This window comes from Ochotona princeps, chromosome 10 (genome assembly GCF_030435755.1).
Source record: "Ochotona princeps isolate mOchPri1 chromosome 10, mOchPri1.hap1, whole genome shotgun sequence".
Classification (NCBI taxonomy): Eukaryota; Metazoa; Chordata; class Mammalia; order Lagomorpha; family Ochotonidae; genus Ochotona; species Ochotona princeps.
In genome coordinates this window covers 13,699,775-13,717,521 of record NC_080841.1, presented here as the reverse complement: position 1 = coordinate 13,717,521, position 17,747 = coordinate 13,699,775, and the positions used below count along the sequence as shown (strand labels likewise).

The following is a 17,747-nucleotide window of genomic DNA, read 5'->3' as shown; positions in this document are numbered from 1 at the left end:
CCACGCAGTCCCACATGGGATGGGAGTAGCTTGACTATTCAGCCAAACACCCACCCCTGCAGCTTTCACCTGCTGTGACTGGTAGCCGATCAGAACGACTATGGTATTATAACTTACTTGCTCAATGTATGTTTAGTGAACGCTGGGATAAGGAACCTCATTTTCCCAACCCTTAAAGCACATCCGTTCTGCCCCCATTCAGGGATTCTGAATCCGTCCCTGCTGAGTATTGTCTAACAGATTGGAGTGGTAATCAGTTAAAGAGGGAAGAAGTTGCCCCTGCTGAGCAAACACTGAGTAGTGTTGACATTGGGACTCCAGCAGTCTTGCCTTACAGCATGTTTGTTCAACTTGCAAGGAAGAAGAGGAATGTGAGTTTGTGTAGTCCATAACGACAGGTGATGCCATAAAATACAGACTGCTTGCTGACTTCTACAGAATTCGTAGGCCAGTTCTCAAGATCTGTTACCTGGGGCAGGGCAGGCAGCTGGGATGATGCCCTCAGAGGCTCAGACAGTAAATCGGCTTCCTGATCTCCCCAGCTACCAGGCACAGCTTCTCACAGATCTTCAGTCCTGAAGCTTTGTGCCCTGTTCCCGCTAGCAGCAGTCAGGATGCGTTCTTCCCAGCAGCCTAAGGGCCCACTCCCCACAGAACCAAGATGATGTGGTGGCCAGGGAAATGAGAGCTGGGCACAGAGGGACTTACAGAAACTCACCTCATACAGGACAGAGCCCCTTCACTTCTTACCTGTCACCAGGTGTGGTCAGTTGTGCCCACCTAACACTAGATCAGGCTGCCATCAGCACTTCCCTGCTCTATAGAACAGCCTTCTGGTTTCCTTGGCCCAGCCAGCTGGTGCTCCTCATAGCAGCAAAAATAAATTGTTGACAATGCAAATCAAGTTGGCCTTCTGCCCCTAAGAATCCTGCTGGCGTTTGCTTTTGCCATTGGAACAAATGTGATCCTGCCCTTACCGGCTACCTCCTCGTGTACACTTAACTCTGGCACATAATCCAGACATGCTTACCTCTACTCCATCGTTTGGACACAGCCCATGCCTGCATCAGGACTCCACATACGCTGTTTCCACTGCCTCCCCATTGTCGGTGAAGGCTTCAGTTAGCCCAGAAGCCTTGTCTGTCCCTTCTAAGGAATTCCTCGAGCCTCAGAAACTCCCAGCCCATTAGCTCTGTACATTTTTTTATGGTACTTAGACCTATCTGGAAATGTATTTATGTATACATTAGCTAACTGCGGGTACTGGGCACTTGCTGGTTAGAAGGAACTTTGCCTAATCACAAGAAATCACAAAAGTTGCTAGACGTCACCCATCCTTCTCTTTGTCTCAACAAATGCAGAGGACTTGGGCTAGGAGCAGAATGAATGTGCTCAAGAGTTGGGAAAGCTGAGGTTCCTCATTCCAGGCCAGGGAAGGGTGGCAAAGGGCTACATGCTTCAGATCAAGAAGACTTGGCCCCGACCTCAGTAGCACTCCCTTCCACTCCATCCGTTTTCCATTTTCACTTCTCTGAAGTGGGGAGAAGGGTAGTCCTTAACTCATGAGATGGTTGTGAGGGCTGACTGAAGTAACACACCTGCTACAGAGTCCTCAGCAGGGGAGGGGGAGGGAGACTCCATCAAGAGGTGGTCCCCAAGGAGTGGCCTGCCCTGGGCCTGCCTGCCTTCCAGGCTGCGATCTCCCTAGGACATGCCAGCTGAGCTGTTTCTCCATGCCACACCCCTAATTAAAGAGGAGAGATGACATCCATGACTGATCATATAAACATTACGGCTTCCAAGTCCCCTCTCTCGCAGCTCCCAATCCTCCTCTGCACCTCTCCCCAAAAGCTATCTAAATAAGAACATATTTTACCACCCACCTAGTGGGCAGGCTCTGAGCACAGGCTAGGACCAGCTATTTATCCTCTGGCTGCTGTGGGAATTCAACACATACAAATAAAGCTGCTTTTCCAGCCAAGTGTGTATTTTTCCATCAGCGTGTGGCCACCCCCCCTCCCCAGGTTGTCTTGTTTAGGCTGGGACAACCAGAGGGAGGGAGAGAGGCTGTGATTTCAGAACCTGCTCCCCTGGGTGGCTGGCCGGCTGCAAAGCAGTTTGCAGTCCTGGACTTGGTGTATCTGCCAGAGCAGCCGGGTGGAGGCTGTGGTATGGACACAGCTGTGCTATGCGGAGAAACAACCACTCCACTCTCCTTGCTTCTCAGCATGAGGCCCCTGCCTCCCACCAGGGTCCCCAGAGCAGACCCATTCTTCCCGCCCACCTCTATCAGGGATGACAGTTATCTGAAGTGTCTCATTTGCCCCACCCTCCATTCTGTCCCTACTCTATTTTCCTCTCTGGATGCTAATTGTCCTTGCTCACCAGATCCCACACCCCACCAGACTCTGCTGCCTTCTAGTGCCTTCTTCCCTTAACCAGGATCTTGAAATTGTGTTTCAAACAAGGCTCTGTCCTAGGGGACCCTAGCATCAAGACTCCCATCAGAGACAATTTCATCTGGAGTTGATTCATTGCTCTCTAGGTCCTTTTGACCTGGAAGTTGTTGCCAAGCACCAAGCTAAACTTTTTACACAAAATCTTTAAACAATTTTTTTCAATGTTTAGCTACCATTTCATCCCATTTTCCCTAGGATGGACCTCAGACTCAAAGATATTGTAAGTAAAATGTAAGAAGCCTATTTTGTGATGTCTTAGGTTGAGATGCCCCCATCAGAGTGCTGATCAGGGGTCTTCTTCAGATCCAACTCCTAGCTAATGCATCTGGTATAGCTGCAGGAGATGGCCCATGTACTTGCCATCCATGCGGGATGGCATTCTGGGTTCCTGTCTTCAGCCTGGCTCAGCCTCCACTTTTGCAACTGTTCGGGGAATGAACCAGCAGGTGGAAGATACCCATTTTTCTCACTTTGTCAATACCTTTCAAATAAATATATGTTCTTTTTTTATAACTTTTTTCTTCACTCCTATTTATCATTTCCTTTCTCTTTTTTATTATTTTTTTTATTGCAAAGTCAGATATATAGAGAGGAAAAGACAGAGAGAAAGATCTGTCCGCCAATTCCCTCCCCAAGTGACTGCAATGGCTGGAGCTGAGCCAATCCGAAACCAGGAGCCAGGAATTTCCTTCAGGTCTCCCACTCAGGTGCAGGGTCCCAAGGCTTTGGCTAGCCTCGACTGCTTTCCCAGGCCACAAGCAGGGAGCTGGATGGGAAGCAGGGCTGCCGGGGTTAGAACTGGCACCCATATGGGATCCCAGCGTGCTGAAGGCAAGGACCCCTAAATATATATTTTTAAAAAAAAAGGAACTTCGAGGACTGTTGGCTTTGAACAGTAATTCTGGGAATAAAACCCAGGCTTATCCGACTCTAGAATTGTGTGTACCAGGCATATGGGTTCTATTCTAGTATTTGTACATCTTTCCTGCCAGTTTAATGAGACTAGCTGTGGGATCTCAGCCAAGCTCTTCAGTTTACTCCTCTGTCCAGGAGAGGGCTTAGCCAAGAGAAGGCTTTCTTTATTGACATATTGAGTCATATTAAAAAAAAAAAAATGAGAAGGGGGCTGATGTTGTGGCACAAAAGGTTCACCCTCCACTTACAGCACTAGCAGCCAGATCAAATGGGTTGTGTCAAGTTCTAGTGCTCTACTTCCAATCCAACTTCCTGCTAAAAATGCTGGGAAGACAGAAGATGACCCAAGGGGCTTGGTCCCCTGTGCCCATGTGGGAGACCTGGGTGGAGTTCTTGGCTCTGGGTTTTGGTCTGATCTAGGTCAGATCTTGCAGTCATGTGGCTCGTGAACCAATGGATAGGAAATCTCTTTTTTTGCACTTTCTCATTCTGTGTTGCATTGCCTTTCCTTTTTTTTTTTTTTTTTAAGATTCTTTTGAAAGGCAGATTTACAGAGAGATGGAGAGATAGAAATATCTTCCATCCACTGGTTCACTCCCCAAATGGCCACAATGACTGAGCTGAACCAATCCGAAGCCAGGAACCAGGAGCTTCTTCCAGGTCTCCCATGAAGGTACAGGGTCCCAAGGCTTTGGGCCTTCCTCATGGAGCAGCTGGGACACAAACCAGAGCTCATATGTGATCCCAGGTGGAGGATTAGCCAACCGAGTCATTGCACTGATCGGGGTGCCACTCTGCTTTTCAAATAAGTAAATGTATGAATGAGTAAATCTTTTAAAAGAGACAGAAGCAGAATTATGGCATCCTACTTTTGAGGAAAAAGCAAACAAACATATATGCCTCTTGCATGTACCTGCATGAAGAAGGATGTATAAGCAGTAGTAACGGGGCAGTGTTGTGCTGCAGCCTGCCATGCAGCATCCCGTATCAGAGCGGCAGTTTGAGTCTCAGCTCCACTTTCAGTCTGGCTCTTTTCTAAAACACCCGGGAAGGGAATGGAAGATGATGCAAGCACTTGGGCCCCTGCCACTCTGAATCTCTTCCTCTTCGTGGCTCCAGCAGAAGCCGCTGAGGAAGTGGCCTGCACTGCAACTAGGCCAGAAGTTTGCAGGGGTGTGATGCTACGTGTTTAGAAGAGTGAGGACAGGGATTCCCAAAGACTCTGGTTGTCCTCTGGGACGTCAGGCACCAGGCCAGTGGGACTCAGAAACTGTTCTGGGGAAGGTGTCCTATCCCCCTGACGGCCTCCTCTTGACCTTCACAAGGGGTAGGCCTGGGTGTCTGGCCAGCATCACTCCAACCTACAGGAAGCTTGAGGGCAGATTCCTGAGACAGAAAGGAGGTGAGGAAGCTGATGCGATGGGGGTCAAGCAAGCTGACTCTTTGGAGGTCCCAGTATCAGGGAACCACAACAGAAGGCACTGGGACACTGAGAAAGCCATGCTGTTCACAGCATAGTCAACTCTTCTCTGGGACTCAGCCAGTACACAAAGACACTTCAATCTGGGAGAACGGAATTGGTTCAAACTCCAGTCCCAGCTGTGCCCCAGGTGGCCCGCGATTAGGAAAGGCCTTGCCACCCTGACCCGGGTCCTTCTCAGGGCAGCCCTGCTCTTCCACAGCCAGGGCTCCTCTGGAAGCTACAGGAACAAGCAGGGAGACACACATGTGGTAGTTCACCAGTGCTTTATTACACAGAAGAATCCAAATATTTACATCTTGACAATTCTTACACTTCACACAGCTAGGAAGGGCATGGGACTGGAACCCAGAAGGGATGGAGGGGTTGTGGGTGGGAAAACGTGCTGGACCAGCATGGAGGTAGTTGCAGGAGATGGTACCAGAAAGGATCAAGGTTCTAGCCACCTGCCATCATCCTTCCAAATCCAGGCCTACTAACTATCCACTCCCCATTCTCCCCTCTCCATTATTCTTCAAGCCTTGTATTCTCTCTGCAAAAGGAAGACTAGAAAGAATTTGGGAGGCTAAAGCTGGAGCAAGGGAGACAAGGGGAAGGCCTAGAGAGAAGTTCTATTAATGTCTAGCTTTCCAATCAGCTTTGAAGTTTTAAAGATTTCCTCTGGGTATATACAGAGCTGCACAGCAAGGCGTGGTCCCCCCTAAAAAGTTCCCCTCCTCAAGTCACTTTGAGAGGGTATCAAGGGTGGCACCTGGTGCTGAGGCCATCACATACCCAGCTCCTAGTGGGTCCCCAACCCCACCAGGGTTCCTCTCATGGGTTCTCTCCCGTAGATACCAATCCAAAAGATTTTGTCAACTAAATAAAACACATTCACACATTAATTTGGTTTATGATTGTATAATTAACCAAAGACATACATAAACTTTTCATGATCTTACGCTGGCCAAAAATGGAAATAGCCAAGGAGTAACCTACTGACTTACTAAGAATTTAGTCAAAACTGAAGATATTTATGACATGACCTGATTCTGGGTAAAAATACATTTGTTATTCATTTTGGATAATGAAAATAGTTCATGGCAAACACCTCACTCCATTTCCACTTCCTCCACACTTCCTTTTTGGCCAGAAGCTCCAGTCTTGGCCCTTGCCCAGACTGTTAGAAGCAGAGAGGTGGCAGCAGGGTTTGCACCTAAAAAGTTCTGGGCCCCTTGTCACAGAAGAGGCCACCTGCAGGGAACAGTTCCTGTAACTCACAAACCTCCAACCTTGGCTCCCCAACTCCAGGAGGAAACAGTGATTACACAGGGAGGAGTCTGGGGTGGCTTCCTAGAAGTCAAAACTCCCCCCATCTGTCCTGATTTTGTCAACCTTATCATCCCCAAGAATTCCTTATCCTAAGAGTCACCGATTCTCAGTACCCAAAGTAGAGCAACCAACTTCCTTCCATTGAGGGCTCTTGGTCTGCCCTGGGGGACCAGGGAGAGCAGGCTTGTCAAGATAAACAGCTCATAAATAAATGCACCATTGTGTTGTGAACTCTGCAACTAGGGGAAAAGCTTTCTCAGGGTTGTCCTCAAGGTGGTGCCCGATGCGGGAGAGTGTGGCTGAGGACCATGACAGGATTCCAGAGGAGTGTTAGGAGCCACAGACTTATGGGCCTTAGACTTGGCCTACCTGACAGCCTGCAAGCATTGCAAAAGCCTGCAAGCAGGGCTACAGCAAGCAGGATATTAGGCCAAAACATCCTCTGTAGAGCAAGCAGAATGCAACCTCCACCCTTGTTCCTGTTCAAATAATTAGTTCCTCCCCTGTTTCAATATAGCTGATTGGTTCCTTCCCTGCTTCAGTGAAGATAATTACTCCCAGGAAACCCCTCCCTTTCTCCCCCTCCCCTAGAGAAGAAGGTATATATATGAGGAGTAAAAATAAAGAGAGAGGCACTCTTTTCCACCAAGTACGAGTGTCCGTGTGTTTCTTGGGCCAGCAGCCCGGGGCTACCAGCCCAGCATTCCCAGTCCACCCTCAGGGTTTGAGCGTCGTGTCCTGCAGGTCGGGACAGAGGAGGACTGTGCTCCACTCAGTCTTAAGACTGCAGATTCCTCCTGTCCTGGCTGACATCTGTGTGCCTCAAAACAAGCCTCACCTTTTTCTGAGTCTTCAATTTTCTTTTCATGTATGCAAGTCACCTTTTGTGTCTGAATGAACACCTCAGCTCTCCCAACTCCTCACGCTGAGATTGAACGTGTATGTGTGTCCGGGGAAAAGGACTATTCTAGAAATACTCAGCGGCACTTGGTAAACCATGAAGTCAGGAGGAGTGAGACAGAGAGGTCAATCAAGGGCCTGTTTGGGGCACTCAGGGGTCCCAGACACCCACAATGGCACATCCCATGCAATACCTACAAGACAAACATTCCTCCTCTTCACTGGCTAAGGACTCATTATCCCATGGAGAAGGCAGGACCACAGGCTAGTCACACAGGTGCAGGAGACATCTGGTGGAGAACCACAGGAGGGCAACTCAGCGAGAGGGAGCTGAGATGGCTAGAGGCTCCCCTGCTTCTCCCGTGGGGCCAGAGGCTTCCTTGATGCTTTAAGGTACTAAAGGGGCTGGAAGCACTCCAGGAGCCCTTTCTTCTTGCGCCAACTCAGAGGGCAAACGCTGGAGTCATCATGGCAGGCCTCCCTGTTGCTCCCTGGGTAAGGAGGAGGAGTGGGAAGTAAGGAGTGGGGGTCCTTCCGGGCTGATGGGCTCATCGTTTGCCTCTCGCACCTAATTCTGGGGTGGAATTCCCAGGATCAGAGCTGAGTCCCGGAGAGAGTGATGCTAAATGCTGTGAATCATTATCCAGTATCCCATGAAAAAGAAACAAGCAAATGAAAAAAATGGCTGTCCAATAGCCTGCAGGAACTTGGTTAAATGGAGTTCAATAGACGTCACTGCTGCAGAACTTCTCAGGGCCTTTACCCATATGGACAAGCCCCAAGAATCACTATAAAAGAGACATAATGTGTGATTGCTCCCAAAGCTTGCTTTAATAGAAAGCCCCTTTGGTGTGGTGTTTGTCATGATTAATGGGACATGGGACATACTTTCTAATTCATGAGTCTTGGGGAGATGCCCAGGTGCCTTTGTGGTCCCCTTCCAGACCTTTCTCCGGGTGGTCTTCCCACTTACTGAGCTCTGAGCCTGGGCTTGCAGTCGTATCGTCTAACTTAAGCAGGCCAACATCCAGGTCTCTTGTGCACAGCCTCAGACATGGCAGGAAAAAGCCTAGAGTGACAGTGAGGCTGAGGAAGGCCAAAGGGAAACTAGACTGGGAGGCCATGGCTGGTTATGGGTGTGTGAGAGAGACCATTGGAGTCAGGAATGTCCATCCTGCCTTGCAGCCCACTATTGAGTTTTGGTTGTATTCATTGTACAAGCAGCCATCATCATGGAGGAGAGAGGGAGAGAAGGAGGAGATGAGAAGAGAAGGGGTAAGGAGGGACAGTTACACGTGTGAGCCAAAGGCTGAGCTGGAGCACCAGAAGGCATCATTCACAGAAGACGGGGCTCCCTCCGCCCTCAGCAGTAGTTCTCCATCCACAGACGGTTGTGGAGTCCCAAAATGAGTCCCCTCTGGCTCCACAAAATGGCTACCCTCCAGGCCTGGGGCTCCGGGCTGCTGACAGGAGATGAGGGTCACTGAAGAGAAGCCATAGGTCTCCAGTCCAGGAGGCTGCCCAGCCTCTGAAGCTTCCAGAATGAGATCCACATCGGAGAAGGCCACGAGGGCCTGGGTGGAATCGCAGGAGCTCTTCTCCAGCTCATGGGTCACGGTGTAGGCCAGGGGCCCTGAGTTTCCTGGGCAGGGCCAGAGCCGTCGAAGGTCATCCCGGAAGTGGGGATTGAAGAGTAGGTAGAGCAGTGGGTTGAGGCAGGCAGGTAGGGGCAGCACTACGAGCAGGACAGACTTGACAGCCTCTGGGGTGACAGGGAAGAGACCCAGCATGGAGGCAAAGCTGAGGAAGGCCACAGGAAGGTAGAGGAGCCCGTCTGCGAAGATGAGCCAGGCCACGTGCCTCACCATAGCGCAGTCCCACACGGCCTCAAAGTCACCCCGTGGTAGGTCACAATAGAGCTTGATGTAGGCACCAACCACAACCAGGAAACAGAAGGAGTTCATCATGACCAGGGCCACAGCGAAGCCCAGGGCCGCTGGCTGGCCCTCAGGCGGGGCATAAGGCAGGCAAAGCGGGGAGGACCCATAATCTCCCACCGAGGCGAGGGGTAGGGCTGCTGTCAGCCCTGCCAGCATCAGGCAGCCCAGGGCTCCAGCTTGAACATTGCCTAGGGACGGAACTTTCCCGTAGGCCCGGACGCATGAGACTGAGATACTGCACTGCACGGCGGCCAGAGTGAGTAGCAACACAGAGGCCTCTGAGCCAAGCACTGCCAGGAAGCCTGTGGCTCGGCAGCCGGGTCCCATCTCCCAGTGGGCACCATACTCGGCAAACTGGCCAAAGGTCAAGGCATCAACTGAGGCTAGAAGGCCACAGGAAATTCCCGTTAAGGTGTTTGCGCCTGCAATGGCACCCACCACAAACTTCACTGGAGGCAGAGGCGAAGGCCTTCTGGCAAACACAGTGAGCAGCACCAGTCCATTACAGAGCACTGAGAGGAAGACGATGGCCCACACGGCCAGGCGGATGCCCCAGCTCTCAAAGAGGTGCTCACAGGGCTTGAAGGGGCCTGCGGGAGAGAGGATCACACATTAGCCCTGGGCCAGAGGTGACTTGGAACTGAGGCCTGGGCTGAGGCCAGCCTCTGCACTCGGAGAACCCTCCATCCAGAGATGACCCAGCTTCTGTTCTGAGAGAATTCCCAGCCCAAGGGAGGCTGACATGGTCTCTTAGAGCCCCCACAATCTAAGGAAAGGCAACTTCTGGTCTCTGACCTCAGAGAGCCCCCAGTCTGAGGAAAGCTGACTTGGTCTCTCACCTCAGAGAGCTCCCATTGTGAGGGAGGCTGACCTGGTCTCTCATTTTGACTCCTATTTGGGACTGAAGGAGAGAAACTATGGGGACACACACAGAGGAGCTGCATACAGGATGAACATTTATACTCTTCCCGAACTACCCAGAAATAGAAGCAGATTTGTACACGTCACACGTTAATACAGTGCTACCTCAGGCACTGAAGGAATGCTAGGCAAAACAGTTGATCTGTGGAACAATCTTCAGAAGTAAGGGATGGGCAAGACATCATGGAGTAGTGGAGACAGCATCAGAGTTGGGGATAGGATGGGAGCCGAGACACAGAGGCGTGAGGGGGCACCCAGACAGTCACCCCTGGGCACTGGGTAGAGCTCAACAACCCGTGGACAGAGCCCTGATGAGCCCTCACCAGGTGATGGACCAGGCTGGTGCTGAGAGGGGTACAGACCACAGTAGATACTCATCAGCCCATCAGGAAAGCAAGCAATTAAAATGTGGATGACTTCTGGGGTCTCCCAACCTGTCTCCATGCTAATGGGGTGAGGTCCTGGTATTTCCCAGCACTCCCCAGAGTCTGTTCTGAAATTGCCTTTCAACTTTGGACTTACTGTAATGTCTTCATTTTCTTTGGCTACAAATTCTCATTCTTCAACGTATTGCTAGGAAGTCTGGGAATTTGAGAGGTGCGCTTTTTTAAAAAAATATTTTACGGGCCCGGCGGCATGGCCTAGCGGCTAAAGTCCTCGCCTTGAAAGCCCCGGATCCCATATGGGCGCCGGTTCTAATCCCGGTGGCTCCACTTACCATCCAGCTCCCTGCTTGTGGCCTGGGAAAGCAGTCGAGGACGGCCCAATGTATTGGGACCCTGCACCCGCGTGGGAGACCCGGAAGAGGTTCCTGGTTCCCGGCTTCGGATCGGCACAGCACCGGCCCGTTGTGGCTCACTTGGGGAGTGAAACAACGGATGGAAGATCTTCCTCTCTGTCTCTCCTCCTCTCTGTATATCCGGCTTTCCAATAATAATAAAATCTTTAAAAAAAATATTTTACTTATTTTCATTATTATCATTTTATGATACAGTTCCATAGGCCCTGGGATTTCCCTTATCCCCTCTCCAATTCCCTCCCCTTCACTAAGTTCCCCTATGTCATTACTATAGTATAGTTCTTCATACACAGTCATATGTCCATCATTGTGGACATGGATGATGGCAGAGTCCAGCATCCTATTGTCAAGATATAGTAAACAGTTTCATTGGGAGTCCATCTTTGTCTGGAAGTAGAGATGTATACTGCATTGTATCCTCACATCTGGATATGACAGTCTCCATTACACAGTTACTGCACATCCCTTTAAATGAAAAGGTGTGGCTATTTAAAAAACATATATATATATATATATATATATATATATATATATGTTCTATGATGACTAAATAATATATGGTAATTATAGAAAATTTGAAAACATAACATGGAAAATTAGCACTGCTTATAACCTCACCTGTGAGAGAAAACTCACTATTTAAGCTGTTTTCTTCCAGTTAAAAAAATTACATATATGTATATATGTGTGTGTGTTTGAACTATATTGGTATTTTACTATAGGTAGCTTTTTGTTCCCCTCAAATTAAAATTTTGATATACACACTTTCCAATAGCCTTATTCCCAATATTTCCAAAAGCCCCAAAGCATGGCTGTGTATAAATACACATATGATATACTATAATTTGTTTGGCCATATGCATGAGATACTTTAAAAGGAAAGTTCAGGTCGGACTTTGTCTTTTGGAGCGTCCTCCTTTACCTCATCCCTCACAGTCACTGGTTTGCAGAGCTAAGATTTCATGGTAGTGTGCAGAAACCACCACCTGCCTGGTCCATGCCCTGGTGCCGGGCTGGCACTAGGGGGCGTGCTGTTGTCATTAAGGACAAAGAGCCGGTATCCCACAAGGTCAAGCCAGCATTTTTTGGGAGGCAAGGGGGAAATAACCAACAGGCTTGAGCCAAAGAAAGATGGAAAATTGGAAAGTGAGGGTGGGAGGAAAAAGCAGCAGCAAACTGTTGGCTGCTTGGTGTTCATTCAGAACAGTTTCTGTGCAGCAGGCAACACACCGCTGCCTTCTGGGGTGGCCTGTTAGCATTCTGTGTGCAAGGAAAGGGACTGGTCCACTCCAGACAACTTGGGCTGAACTGCACTAAACAGAAAGGAGATTTTTTTTAAGCCAGCTGGATTTAGGTCCAACTCTAAAGTAGGCCTCTGCTGCTCTAAGGGTTTTGTGAACTGCTAAGGACTTACCCTGGGGGTTCTGCAGAGGGCTCCTCATGTTTTCACTGGAGAAACAGTCTTCCTGAGATGTAGGGGGTGACTTTCCAAGGTCTTTCTACGTTGTCATGGTAAGGGGATGCTCAGGAGCTATGGGTCAAGCACTTCCTTCCTGCCTCTCCTCAGGCAGACCGCTTTTCTCCAGCATCCTCCATTTGGCTGCTTCATCAGGGTGCTCGACTACCTTCCTTTCATCCTCCAACCCCTACCCCCTGGCTTCACAGGGTTCCCCTCCAGCAGGTGCCACCCTGCCCTAGCAGGTGGGATGTTGGGCAGACACAGTGCCTAGAGCATAGCTGCAGACATGCCCATCCCAGCTGACAGCTCCTCCAGGTGGCCGGATGCCCCCTCCTTGGCTCCTAGCCCTGTACTGCAGGCATACATCTCACCTGGAGCGGGGCTGCACTGGACACTGGGCTGGGGCTTGGAGTTCTCCATGTCCAGCTGCAGCTCTTCCAGGTCCAGGTCATCTGCAAAGGGAGATGAGAAAGTGGCTTAGGCTATTATGGGTCTTGGGGTCATTCTCCAGGTGCCCACCCATGGTGTCAAACTAACTGTTCAGCACTGCTCATTCCAGCAGCCCTGCAATTCAGCTTTGTTCTTTGGTCAACTCCCCCTTTCTCATACCATGGGACTGAGCCACATCACCGGTCTGGCACAGCAACGCTTTCATCAGCTTCTTTCTATATCTTGGCACACATTCTGTGTGTGCCCTCTCCAGGCCTGGTGCCTGACTGTACCAGGCTGCAGCAGGGAGCCTGGAACTCAGTACAGGTCCCCCACATGGGCGGTAGGGACCCAAGTACTTGGGATATCAACTGCTGCCTTCGTAAGTGCATTAGCAGGAAGCTGAACCACAGTGGAGTAGCCAGGACCTAAACTAGACAATTAATATGGAATGCAGGCATCCCAACTGGCTTCTTAACTTCTGTGCCAAATACCCATGGCCCTACCATATGCTGTTTTTTCCTGGGGGGAAGAGAGGCAGAACCAACATCAATGGACAGTTGTAGGTGGAGCCAAATTGGGATTCAAATGGAGATGCTCTAGTTTTTCCTAAAAAGAATGAATCCCTACAAGTAGAGTTGTTCAACAAAGGATTAACCTGCCTTCAACAAGTGCAGAATGTGTTCATGTGTTGAAAGCATGTTGACCAGAGCAGAAGAATTTAAGGATGGAAAAGACACAGTTTTGCTCTAGAAGCAAAACTGAGAACAAACCACGAGGCCACCACGTGCTTTATCAGCTAATTGCTTTATGCAACAGCAAGGCTTACCTTCCTTGAGCTCTTACTGTGTCCTCCCTTCTCAGGAGTTGAGCGAAGCACATGACATATTAGGAACCTGAGGCTGATTGAGGGGATATGACTTGCCCAAGGCCTCACAGCTGGTGAGTGACAGACCATAATTCAAACCTACATTTCTCTGGCTACTGAGTCTGGAGGTTCAGCCTGAGGCTGGGCATGATCTGGGCCCTGGAGGTATTGAAACAGCAAGTCCCTATGGAGAGAGGGCGCCATCATGCTGAGTCAGAGCGGGTTAAGACCACCCATATCATTCTTTCCGATGGTCCCAAGAAATAAAATTAGCATGGCAAATTCAGGTCTAACACAAAAATTCTGTGACATGTTGGAATCAAATTATTATTTTTTTTTTGCCTAGTGTGATGTTTCTTTTTTTGAAAAAAAAGAGATTTATGTATTTCGAGGATAGAGTTTCAGAGACAGACAGGGAAAGACAGAAAGAGGTCTATCCACTAGTTCAGTCCCCAAATGGCCCAACAGCTGGGACTAAATCAAGAAGAAACTAGAAGCCTAGAATTCCAACAGGGTCTGCTACATTGGCAACAGGGCCCAAGAACTTGGGCCATCTTCTGTTGCTTTCCCAGGTGCATTAGCAAGGGGCTGGATTGGAAGTGGAGCAGCCAGGACTCAAAGTAGCACTCTGATGCATTGTCAGTGGCAGTCTGACCACTGTACCAGTAGCACTCTGATGTATTGTCAGTGGCAGTCTGACCACTGTACCATGGCATTGGTGGCATGCAAGGTTTTTCTTTTTTAATGCAGTGTTTCTTGAACTCGGGTCTGTGACCTCCAGGGGATTATGCACATCTCAGTGGCTCATAAATTCTACAATGTGCAGTTTGAAATGAGAATCAAAAACACAAGCTGTAAAGACTAAGCTGTTATCCATCACGTGATCACGTGTTCTTTTCAAGCTTCTGCATTCAGGTTGGGAAAGATTCTGAGGCTCTGATGGCAGGTGAGACTTGCTTGGCTTAAAATTGCATTGCTAAGCTAACAGGTTTAACTGTGGGCATCTCCTCCATTTCCTAGGTGAGGGACAGGTGACGTTTTTGTTGCACTTGTCCCAGCTATGGCTTACAAGGTCTGTTCCCTCTATGCCTCTTCAAGCATGAACACATCCAGTTGGGAGTTTTCCCAGGAGGTAGGGAGCCTGTGGAGCTGCCCCTGGCCCTGACACTGTGCAGGCGGATAGAAGGCTGAGGTGTGCCCACAGGTCTGGAATTTCCTTCCCTCTCTACCTTTCATTCCCTTCCAGAAACAGACATATTTGGCTCAAGACAGCCTTGCACCACAGTGGCCCTTCCCAGTTCCTCAGAACGGAGCTCAGCAGTTCTTTGAAATCAAAATGCATGAATGAAATACAAGGGGGTGAAACCCGGGGACTCTGTCTGAGGCTGGGAAAGTCACAGCCAAGGTGTTAAGTAACCACTCTTCAAACGGGGAGGAAATCGAATCTGGCTGGACCGGCAGTTCCTTGGCTTTCCTTCTCGCGGCTCATTAGTTCTCACAGGAAGTGGGGGGCCCTGCCCCAGCTTCCGTTACAGGCGGCAGGCAGCCCACGAGCTCGACGCCCTGTGGTTCTCAGAGACCCAAGCCCGATGGAAAGTTTCACCTTGAGAAAGGAAAGTTTCCATTCCTCCTTCCAGCCCCCTGCGGGAGTGTACAGCAGACATCCGGGAATGTTCCCTGGGGACAACTGTCTGTGGCCCAGGGCCAGTCTGGCCACTGGGCTCCTTCTCATCCTGTCCAGGGTCCCCACCCCCCCTCCCCAGAGAGGTGCATCCATTCCCTGGGATGGGGTTCACTGGAACTGAGGTTCTCAGAGACTCTCGCCCTGCCAGCCGCCCCCCACCCCCCAGGGTGCTTGCCCAGCATTTAGCCTGTGAGCTATGTCCCACACTGCACAGACACATGCACCCCTACGCAGTTGCCCAAGGGCATCAGCAGCCTTACTTTGCTGTTTCTGGGATCTTTTACTCCTCCCTCCAGAGTTCTCTGATACATCCATTACCTGCCTGTGAAGGATAGGGAAACTGAAGCTCTGTGGCGTAAGTAACTTATCCAAGACCAGCCATGAGGTAGATGGTTTGTTTGCGTTAAGACCTGTACCATCTGCCTATTCCATCATGTTTTCCTTGTCTGTTTAGATTTTTCTATTCAGCTTCTCCATTCAGAGAGTAGACAAAGAGGGCAGAAAAAGGTATCTCAATAGCAGGGGTCCTCTTTCTCTCCCTCCTAATTCTGCTTGGGTTCTGTAGCGTGGGGTGGGGAAAGGGAGCCTTTTTGTGTCCTTTATCCAGGACCCTGCTTAGTAGAGTCTCTCAGAACCCCTTTGGATGCCTGCCTCCCACCGCTGAGACAGACAGGCCTTCCCCGGGATGGCTACAGGTGCTGGTGCTTCCCAGTAAGGTGCTCTTGTACCTAACAGCTACGCAAGTCCTCCTTGCAGACTCCTGGAACACATTGGGGGTACAGATGGACTCACACAGCAACAGTCCCCAGGCTGTTCCTTTCAGTTCTAGAACACATTATGAGTGGTTTTTTTTTTTTTTTTCCTAGAAGCAGGTTTAATTAGATTGATTTAATTCAATCCTACTTGGCTCGAGAATGTCCTAAGGTGGCAGGGCCTTCGTGTCAGGGAGACAGCCACAGGGAACAAGCATACAGGCCCCAGCACAGAGAATTGAGCCAGCGCCTGCTCACTCTGAAGTGCTGAGGCCCAGACCAATACAGAGATCCTGCTGCCTAGGCTGCCAACAGAGCTTCCTCAAAGCAGCTCCGCATGCAGCCTTGGGAGACCAAGAACCGACAGTGGTACTATTTCCTCCCAAGCCCCAAGCAGCCCTGTGCCCCCAAGTTTCCCATGGCAGCCCCCAAGGCCCTCCCCTCCAACTGCCTCTCCATGCCCCTATCCCGCCCAGCTGAGAATCCCCATCACTCACAGTGGTTCTCTGCTGGTCCAGCAAGCAGGCCCAGGGGCCTCTTGGGAGCCTCCTCCTCAAGGTGCAAGTCCTGGACCTCCCACTGCCCAGAGGCCTTGAAGAAGCTGGCACAGACACCGTAGGCGCAGCACTGGTAGGCATAGGGTACCTCCAGGATCCTGGGAAGAGAGGAGCAGATGAGTCATCTTAGCATGTTTTAGCTTGAGTTGTGAGATCTCAACCCAACAACTGAACACCTGTCCTTCTGCTCTAAAGTCTGACCACTGATGAGGCAGTTCCCCCAGCCTGCCTTTCTGCACCAGAGTCTTACAGCCTGGCCCCCTGATTGAAGGGCTCTGGGCATGCGCCAGGCCCTTCCTCCTTCTGACAAGGAATAAAACTTCCTGCCCAGTGTCTGAGAGATGTCCCCCTCAGGCTGGACTGGGGGTTGGAGGGTAGCTTCTCCAAGGTCACTGTCAGCATCAGAGCTGCCACTCTTCTTTCACATTGAAGGAGGCAAGGATTCTCCTGGGGACCTTGCCCTTGCTCTCACTCAGGGGAAGCCCAGCTTGTCCTTAGGCTGGGTCCCTTGGCTGGGAGCCCCCTGAACCAGACCGGCATGTGCCCCAGAGGGCTGTCACGAGTCTGCAGCTGACGATACTTGGGCCACACAGGCTGTGAGGTGGCAGCACTGCGGCAGAGGAGGCCTGGATGTCATTAGCACCAAGGCCTGACTGTGCAGCCTGTTTTCCACAACTCAGTGCCCTGGGCTCTGCCTTGGCTCCAGAGGCCCTGCTGCTGCTCAAATGTGGAATGGCAGTCTAGGTGTGTGGGACTAGGCAGAAGTGATGCCTGCCTGTAGTTGGTGCCTGGGGCTAGGGAAACACTGCTGCAAAGGAGACAAGGACCCAGGCTAGGTGGGGAGGAGATTGGGCAAGCCTTGCTCACGGAGCCTCCACCAAATTCCCAAGTTCCCATCCTGTACCGCCCCAACTCCGCACCCCCACCATTGCCTCCCACTGCCCCAGCCCTCACCTCAGTGTTGGGAAACTGTCCTTGGAGAAGGCCTGGAATAGGGCCGGATTCCCTTTGAGCTTCAGGTGCATCAAGCCCCCGAGGCCAGCCAGCGGCAATGTGGTTAGCTGGTTGTCCGTCAGGTCCCTAGGACAGCCAATGGTCAGGGTTGCTGGTAGTGGGTAGCAAGGCTGTGGGGTGGGGCAGGCGGGGCGCAGGGTCAGGGTGTGGCTAGTTTGCCTGGGGAGGGGGATTGGGGAGGAAAGCACAGCATCTGTGTTGGGGCGGGAGGATGGCAAGAGCTGCCAGAGGTGCCATTTGTAGTTCTCCATACACGGGG

General features: G+C 50.7%; 1 protein-coding gene across 1 annotated transcript in view; it reads right to left on the bottom strand.

Moving 5' to 3' along the window:
* Window positions 1-7,062: 7,062 nt before the first annotated feature.
* The window catches only part of LGR6 (leucine rich repeat containing G protein-coupled receptor 6), a 102,523-nt gene continuing 91,838 nt past the window's right edge, over window positions 7,063-17,747 (bottom strand). The window contains exons 15-18 of the mRNA XM_058669716.1: window positions 17,429-17,554; window positions 16,415-16,572; window positions 12,556-12,636; window positions 7,063-9,595 (exon numbers count right to left, since the gene is read on the bottom strand). Of these exons, the coding sequence (XP_058525699.1) occupies window positions 8,355-9,595; window positions 12,556-12,636; window positions 16,415-16,572; window positions 17,429-17,554 (1,606 nt within the window). The 3' untranslated portion in view covers window positions 7,063-8,354. The remainder of the gene's footprint in view (window positions 9,596-12,555; window positions 12,637-16,414; window positions 16,573-17,428; window positions 17,555-17,747) is intronic.